Here is a 9,129-nt window from a genome sequence, read left to right as displayed (position 1 = left end):
ACCTGGTTGTTGCTCACCAAAATTTGTCCTAACAAGTGATAACTCAGCAGCAGGAAACTGGAAGATGGATGAGCCTGTGTGACTTGCAATGTGGAAACGTCGGGTGCTGAAACTCCGCAGAGTGACCTCCCCGCCCCCCCGCCTGCAGGAGGCACATGGTTGATAGAAAAATGGAGGGTGATGAAGAAGGGGTTTGATTGATCTTGGAGTAGATTAAAAAGGTCGTGAGCATGTACTGTCCTGTTTCAAATTCAAGTTTATCATCTTGTGACTACATATTTACAAGTAAACAAAACAACTTTCCTCTGCACCACAGTACATATATCACACACACATGGACACAAAATATTCCCACTAATAGGTTAATAAAGTATAGTTCAAATGCATGTGAAATGTGTAGTGCAATTAAACTGTAAATAGCTTGCTATCCTAGTGACAAAACTTCACAGTGGCAGGGTATCCATTAGTCTCTCAGCCTGGGGGAGGAAGCTGTTACCCAGCCTGTACCTCCTTCCTGATGGTAGAGAGTCAAAGAGATTGTGGGATGAGTGGAGGGGTCCTCGATAACGCTTCTGGTCAATGTCACGAATAGGGGGGACGGGGGAGACCCTGGTGATCCTAAGAGTAGATCATTTAGCCCCTCGGGAATTCACCAGCAACAGTGAGATGGGCTGCTGAGTCTATTCGCTGCCCATTGAGTAATCCACCATCTCTTTATCCCGGCATTCTGTTCCATTGTCTGGCATGGAGCAGTAGTCTTCCCCCTCTCCCAACCCTTCTCTCTCTTCCCTCCTCTCCTTTACTCCAACCCCTCCCATTCCTCTCTCCCTCTCCCAACCCCTCCCATTCCCCTCTCCCTCCCCCAACCCCTCTCCCACTCCCCACCCCCTCTCCCAACCCTTCTCCCTCTCCCCACTCTTCTCCCTCTCCCCACCCTTCTCCCTCTCCCCACCCTTCCCCTCTCCCAACCCTTCTCCCTCTCCCCTCCTCTCCTTTTCCCCAACCCCTCCCATTCCCCTCTCCCTCTCCCAACCCCTCCCATTCCCCTCTCCCTCTCCCAATGCCTCCCATTCCCTTCTCCCTCTCCCAACCCCTCTCCCACTCCCCACCCTTCCCCTCTCCCAACCCTTCTCCCTCTCCCCACTCTTCTCCCTCTCCCCTCCTCTCCTTTTCCCCAACCCCTCTCCCCAACCCCACCCTTCCCCTCTCCCCTCCTCTCCCTTTCCCCAACCCCACCCCTCCCCTCTCCCCTCCTCTCCCTTTCCCCAACCCCACCCCTCCCCTCTCCCCTCCTCTCCCCTCTCCCCTCCTCTCCCCTCTCCCCTCCTCTCCCCTCTCCCCTCCTCTCCCTCTTCCCACCTCTCCCTCTTCCCACCCTTCCTCTCCCCACCCCCTACTCCTTCCACCTGAAAGAGCTCTCTGGCCACAAGAGTCCGTAAACAAACAGGGCCTTAGGTACATCTCATCCTTTCCAACCCGTTATTCTGCCCAGTCCCCCCTCCCATTCAGGTAACTTCCTTTAAATATTGCAGTCGAGCCCACATCTACCACTTCCATCCTCGCCACTCTCTGAGTGAAGTCCCCCCCCCCTCAGGTTCCTGTATTTCACCTTTCACCCTCAACCTATGACACTCAAGTCACCATCTGCTACCCTGAGATTCATTTCCTTGCAGGCATTTAGAGGATAATAGAGGAATATAATAGAATTTATGAAAAGTATACTGAAGGCTGACAAACAACCAATGTGCAAAAGAAAATGACTGAAATCCATGTAAATTTTCTCTGTACTCTTTGAATTTTATTGATATCTTCCCTGTGGGTAGGGGACCAGAACTGTACACAATACAGTTCTCCACATCCAGCTTGCACGAAGGTTTTATACGTTGTGATTTTTTTGTGCAGTGTTTTTTTCTAAAATCAGAGTCCCCCGTGAAGCCACCCTTTGTTATACTTAACTCCGAGCATTTAGGAATAGATTATATCTGATTGAATTAACTGCGAGTCTCGCTGTATACGGGTGGTCACCGCCTGCCAGTCCCGCTCAAGGCGCCGTATGCACGGTCGGGTCCGTGGCTCCCTCTCGGACCCCAGCAGCCCGAAAGTAAGTGTGGACTCCGTGGAGATCCTTTTGGGAAATTCAGGTCTTCAGTCTAATTTCTCTGAGTTGTGTTTCTGTGTTCTCTCCCCCCCATGCTGTTTGCCCTCCCTCCCTCGTTCCATTTCTACTCCTCCCAACAAGGACTTCTCTCCCCAGAGCTGACTGGACGGAGTTGGGGAGTTTTCCTCCAGCCAGGGATGGACGACCGAGAGCAGCTGACGGGAGCCGGGAGCGCCGCCTGGACCCGGGGCTGCTGCGTCCCCGTGGTGATTCGGGAGGAGGTCAGGCAGCTGTTTCTCCTGGCGGGACCTCTGGTGAGTGGGACAGATGTTTGTGGATGGGACAGATGTTTGTGGATGGGGCAGCCCCGCGTGTCCTGGTTGTCCTGACAGAGGGGTCACATACAGCGACGATCCAACTAAATAGATGTATAGGTTCTGTGGCCACACATTTTAATTCCACGTCCCATTCCCAGTCCCATTCCCATTCTGGTATGTCTATCCATGGCCTCCTCTACTGTCAAAATGAATCCAGACTCAGGTTGGAGGAACAACACCTTATATACCGGCTGGGTAGCCTCCAACCTTATGGCACGAACATTGACTTCTCTAAACTTCCGTTAATGCCCCTCCTCCCTTCTTACCCCATCCCTGACATATTTAGTTGTTTGCCTGTTCTCCATCTCCCTCTGGTGCCCCCCACTCCTTTCTTTCTCCTGAGGCCTCCCGTACCATGATCCTTTCCCTTCTACAGCTCTGTATCACTTTCACCAATCACCTTTCCAGTTCTTAGCTTCATCCCACCCTCTCCGGTCTTCTATCATTTCGCATTTCCCCCTCCCCCAACTACTTTCAAATCTCTTACTATCTTTCCTTTCGGTTAGTCCTGACGAAGGGTCTCGGCCCGAAACGTCGACGGCTCTTCTCCCTGTAGATGCTGCCTGGCCTGCTGTGTTCTACCAGCATTTTGTGTGTGTGTTGTGAGAAGTATAGGTTCTCCAGGATTCGGACGTCCGACTCACGGACACACTGTTCTTATAAACTGGCGTTTAAGTTAATAAGCAAATGTGAGGAAATCTGCAGATGCTGGAAATTCAAACAACAACACACACAAAATGCTGGCCTGCTGTGTTCCACCAGCATTTTGTGTGTGCTAACCATATAACAATCACAGCATGGAAACAGGCCATCTCGGCCCTCCTAGTCCGTGCCGAACTCTTAATCTCACCTAGTCCCACCTACCCGCACTCAGCCCATAACCCTCCACTCCTTTCCTGTCCATATACCTATCCAATTTTACCTTAAATGACACAACTGAACTGGCCTCTACTACTTCTACAGGAAGCTCATTCCACACAGCTATCACTCTCTGAGTAAAGAAATACCCCCTCGTGTTTCCCTTAAACTTCTGCCCCCTAACTCTCAAATCATGTCCTCTCATTTGAATCTCCCCTACTCTCAATGGAAACAGCCTATTCACGTCAACTCTATCTATCCCTCTCAAAATTTTAAATACCTCGATCAAATCCCCCCTCAACCTTCTACGCTCCAATGAATAGAGACCTAATAGAGACTGTTGTTGTTTAAGTTAATAAGACAGGAACAGGATTAGATCTTTCGGCCCATCGAGTCTGCCTCGCCATTCCATTCATGGCCAATTTATTTTTCTACTCAACCTCATTCTCCAGCCTTCTCCCTGTAACCCTTACTAATCAAGATGCATGTTTGCACACCTAAAATCTAGGGAATTAGCCAGAGAATCTAGAGCTTGAGAATAAGATGATTGGCCAATGGATGGGAGGAGGAGAGGTGGGTCGTACGGATGAGGTTGAGGGAATGAGGCTACCCCGGTGGTTTAGATGGCTGGAAAATGTGGCAGAATGATCGAAAGAGAATAGGGTTCAGGGTGAGTGGTGGAGGGATTCGGAGGGATGAATGGCTGGTGGGTGACTAGATAGGAGTGTGAGTGTTAAGTGGATGTAGGGTGTGAGAGGTCAGTAGATGGAGTGGGCAGTGAGTGTTGAATGAATGAGTGAAGTGAGGGGTCAGCAGATAGAGTGAGGAGTGAGTGTTGAGTGAATGAGTGAAGTGAAGGGTCAGCAGATGGAGTGAGAAGTGTGTTGAGTGAGTGTGGGGTCTGAGGGTAGATGGAGTGAGGGTTGAAGTCAGTGAATGCAGAGGGAGTGAGAGTTGAGTGGATGAGGGGGAAAGAGGCATCAGTGAGTGGAGGAGGAGGGAAGGGCTGGAGGGTCAGTAGATGAAGCAGGGGCAGACTATTTTCTGGCTGATGATATGGTTGTTGAGTGGTTATGAAACCATTGCCTCGATGGTTTGAGGGGAGATGTGGATGGGGCCACCTCCAGCTGGGTGCTGTGGTGTTGGGTTTACCTGGGTGCGGGATTTCCATGTTCACTCATCCAGTTGATGACCCAGTCAACTCACTCCTCTGTATGTCCTCCCACAGGTGTTGACCCAGGTGATGAACTACACCTTGAACTTCATCAGCTCTGCGTTCAGTGGACACCTAGGCAAGTGCGAACTGGGGGCCATCTCCCTTGCCGCTTCAGTAGGTACCTGCCCTGCTCTGTCACCCATACGGGACAAGGGAAGGATTGGGGGGAGTTCCTGCTGAAGGCCACAAGACATAGCAGTGGAATTGGGCTGTTCAACTGTCCGAGTCTACTCTGCTGATCTATTATCCCTCTGAACCCCCCCCTTACTAATCCAGAACCTATCAACCTCTGCGTTAAATATACTCAGTGACTTGGCCTCCATAGCCATCTGTGACAATGAACTAAACCGATTCAACACACTCTGGCTAAAGCAATTCCTCTCCATCTCTGGTCTAAAGGGATGTCCTTCTAATCTTTGGTTCTAGACTCTCTCACTATTGGAAACACCTGCCACATGTCTACTCTATATAATCCTTTTGATATTCAGAAGCAATATATACAGTGCATTGGTTACTTAATGATTGATGATTGGCATTGACCTTTCACCTTGTGGAGACCCTCACTGATACTCCATTGGTGCTAGGCGGGGGCTTCAGCTGAGTGACTTGCTTCAGACTGCTGACTGAGACTCAGTACCAGAGCGTCTTACAGATGGGATTTGCAGAGGGCAAGAGACATAGCATGAAAGGTGTGGTGGGGGGTGGGGGTGACCTTGTGGCACCTGCAGTTGTTTCTTGGTGGAAGGAAGGTTAAGACTATCTGAAATCTCCTCCGGTGAGGCTCCTGCTTTGGTCTGAATGGCAAGGGTTCGGTGACTTGATCAGGCAAGAGTGAGCAATCCACTGAGGAAGCCTCCTGAGGCAAGAGAGGACTGTGCATTGATCTCTCCATCTTCATATCCTTCTCTCTATTTTTTTTATTAGTTTTTTTTATACATTTTACAAATTAAAAAAACCCCAAATCAAAATGAGGAACATTAATACGGTGCAAAATTAAGCATACAATGACAATATGATACAAAGAAAGAGAATTTAAAAAAAAGCACCTAAATACCTAAAACCTAGTATCCTCCCCAAACCCCACAACACACAAAAAAAACTCCAGACCAACCACAACACAATATAGAAAATATAAATCAGGACAATCAAACTCCCAAACTGTGAATACACTTAGCAACAGAGGATAATAATACCTACTACCAGAAAAAAAAGGGAGCTGAAAGCAAAGGACCAAAAAAAAACCCTAGTCAAGAGGAAGGTTATGAAAGTACTCGATAAAAGGTCCCCAGACCTTATGGAACTTTAAATCCGAATTAAGAACTGAATAATGAATTTTTTCGAGGTCCAAACAGGCCATAATGTCGTTAAGCCATTGAGCATGAGTGGGCGGGACAACATCTCTCCATCTAAGGAGGATCAAGCATCTAGCCAGGAGAGAGGCAAAGGATAATATTCAGCATTTGGTCGGACTCGGATGTAGATCTGTCTCGCCCCAGAAACCGAACAAAGCAATTAAGGGGTTTGGTTCTAGGTGCTGATTCAGAATATACGATAACGTAGTGAAGATATCTTTCCAAAATTTCTCCAAGCTAGGACAGAACCAGTACATATGAATGAGAGAGGCCTCGCCCCTCTTGCAATTATCACAAAGCGGACTAATGTTAGGGTAGAATCGAGATAGTTTAGATTTAGACATATGGGCTCTATGAACATTCTTAAACTGTAAAAGGCAATGGTGAGCACAAAGAGAGGTTGAGTTAACCGATTTGTGAATCGAGTCCCAACTCTCATCAGATAAGGAGGTATTTAAATCCTGCTCCCATGCCATCTTAATTTTATCCACGGGCCCGTTGTAAGGCTGCTAACTTATCTCAAATAATTGATATTAAACCTTTACCTAGTGGATTAATGGAAAGAAATAAGTCCATAGCATTTTTCGCAGGCATTTCAGGAAAGTAAGGAACTAAAGAAGCAATAAAGTGTCTGATTTGGAGATATCTAAAAAAATGAGTATTGGGCAGATTGAACTTAACAGAGAGCTGCTGAAAAGAAGCGAAGCGATTATCAATGAAAAGATCTTCAAAATGTCTAATGCCCTTCCTATGCCAAACATGGAATGCTGAATCGTACGTAGTAAGTAAAAAAAGGTGATTATGTACGACAGGGCTGGAAATGGAAAAACCATGGAAACCGTAGCATTTCCTAAACTGAGCCCATATACAAGAGGATTAGCTATTATTCTGGACAGACTAGTAGGGAGTGCAGAGCCAAGAAGTGCAGAGATAGATAATTCTTTAGTGGAGCTCAACTCCATCGCCACCCACTTAGGGCACTCGGGTTGGCCATGGAAGAAAGACCAAAAGGTAGCACAGCGTATATTAGCTGCCCAGTAATATAAACGAAAGTTAGGTAAAGCCATGCCACCCTCTTTTTTAGGTTTTTGGAGATGGATTTTATTAATTCTAGAGCGCTTATTCTTCCACAGATATGACAAAATAATAGTCTAAGGAATCAAAAAAAAAAAGATTTAGGAATAAAAATTGGGATAGATTGAAATAAGTATAAAAATTTGGGGAGAACATACATTTTAACAACATTAATACTACCTACCAAAGACATAGAGGTGACCACTGTACCAGACTGTTTTATAGTATATGAAAGATTGGCCAAGTTTTCACGAAAGAGATCTTTAAACTTCCTTGTGACTGTAATTCCAAGATAAGTAAATTGATTATGGACTACTTTAAAAGGGAGATCACGAAATGTTAATTCATGTGCTTCTTTATTAATTGGGAAAAGTTCACTCATGTAAATTAAGTTTATAGCCAGAGATCTGGCTAAACTGGTCAAGAAGTGAAAACATTGGAGGTAAGGATGTAGACGGATTTGAGAGAAAGAGTAATAAGTCATCAGCATAAAGAGAAACTTTACGCTCAACACCCCCTCTCCAAATCCCGGTCAATTCAGGACAACTTCGAAATGCTATTGCCAAAGGTTCTATAGCCAAATCAAAGAGAAAGGGACTTAAGGGGCATCCCTGATGGGTGCCACGTTTGAGATTAAATACCTGGGATTTCTGAAAATTAGTTAAAACAGAAGCAGTAGGACACAGGTACAGCAATTTGATCCAAGAGATGAAACTTTGACCGAGGTCAAATTTTTCTAAGACTGCAAAAAGTGGATACGATCAAATGCTCTATACGATCAAATGCTTTCTCCGCATTGAGGGAAATAACACATTCAGGAATCCCAGTTGGAGGTGAATATAAAATATTAAATAAATGCCGAATGTTAAAAAAAGGGAGATGGTTTTTAATAAAACCTGATTGGTCATCAGAGATAATAGAGAGAATAACAGTTTCTAATCTATGGGCCAAAACTTTAGCTAAGATCTTTACATCAACATTGAGCAAAGAAATCGGCCTATACGAGGAACACTCTGTTGGGTCTTTACCCTTTTTTAATAAAAGGATAATAGATGCCTCATTAAAAGAGGGTGGCAATTTGTCGTAATTAAACGAGTCAGATAATACTGAGAGTAACTGAGGAGAAAGAAGTGAAGAGAATGATTTATAAAATTCTACAGGGAACCCATCAGGTCCAGGAGATTTCCCAGAGGACAATGCAGAAATAGCAAAAGATATTTCTTCTGATGATATAAGCGCATTAAGTTTGGCTTTAAAATCAGATGTAAGTGAAGGAATATTCAGATTATTTAAAAATTGATCAACAGAGATATTGTCATTCAAAGATTCAGAGGAATAAAGCCGAGAATAAAAATTTTTAAATGCGTCATTGATTTCTAAATGATTCGATGTAAAGTCTCCATTCTCCTTCCAGATATTTGTAATATGTTGTTTGGCTTTGGAACGCCTCGGCTGATTGGCTAGAAATTTATCAGACTTATCCCCATGAATGTAAAAGCGACTCTTGCTTTCGAGAAGTTGGCGTTTGACAGGTTGAGTAGACAGAAGATTAAATTTAGTTTGGATTTCTACACGCTTCTTGTATAGTTCAGGATTCTTAGTTTGAGCATACAGTTGATCCAATTCTTTAATCTGGTTAATGAGGTCTAATCGATCTGCAGAGGATCTTCTGTTGAGATTTGCTGTGTAAGAGATTATTTGACCCCTCAGATATGCTTTCATGCATCCCAGACAATCTGGGATGACACTTCAGGTGATGTATTAGTGTTAAAATAAAAGGTTATCTGATCCTTAATAAATTTTAAAAAATTATCATCCGATAATAAAGTTGAATCAAACCGCCAGTGTTTATTCCTCTGAGGGAGACCAGGAAAGTTTAAAGAGAGAGTAATTGGGGCATGGTCAGAAATCAGTTTACTCTGATAGTCACAAGAGTAGGCAAATGGAATAAGTTGGTTATCGAGTAAGAAGTAGTCAATTCTAGTGAAGGTATGGTGAACATGTGAAAAAAGGAATAGTCTCTCTCAGTAGGATGAAGGAAATGCCATATATCAGAGATACCAAAATTAGAGAGAAGTGATTGGATAGCTAAGGCAGATTTAGTAGGTGATCTGGTAACAGAGGACGATCGATCCAGATTAGGATCTAACCAAC

General features: G+C 45.0%; 1 protein-coding gene across 2 annotated transcripts in view; it reads left to right on the top strand.

Moving 5' to 3' along the window:
- Positions 1-1,939: 1,939 nt before the first annotated feature.
- Positions 1,940-9,129, top strand: part of LOC132396100 (multidrug and toxin extrusion protein 1-like) — a 47,454-nt gene continuing 40,264 nt past the window's right edge. Inside the window, exons 1-2 of one of the 2 annotated variants that reach the window (XM_059973530.1) lie at positions 1,940-2,412; positions 4,562-4,663. In XM_059973530.1, the coding sequence (XP_059829513.1) occupies positions 2,191-2,412; positions 4,562-4,663 (324 nt within the window). In that variant the 5' untranslated portion in view covers positions 1,940-2,190. Of the gene's footprint in view, positions 2,413-4,561; positions 4,668-9,129 lie in introns of both variants that reach the window. The other variant, XM_059973531.1, reaches the window with a different exon arrangement.

The sequence above is a fragment of the Hypanus sabinus genome, chromosome 6, assembly GCF_030144855.1.
Source record: "Hypanus sabinus isolate sHypSab1 chromosome 6, sHypSab1.hap1, whole genome shotgun sequence".
Lineage (NCBI taxonomy): Eukaryota > Metazoa > Chordata > Chondrichthyes > Myliobatiformes > Dasyatidae > Hypanus > Hypanus sabinus.
The sequence above is the reverse complement of the archived record's forward strand: the minus strand, read 5'-3'. Positions and strand labels throughout refer to the sequence as shown.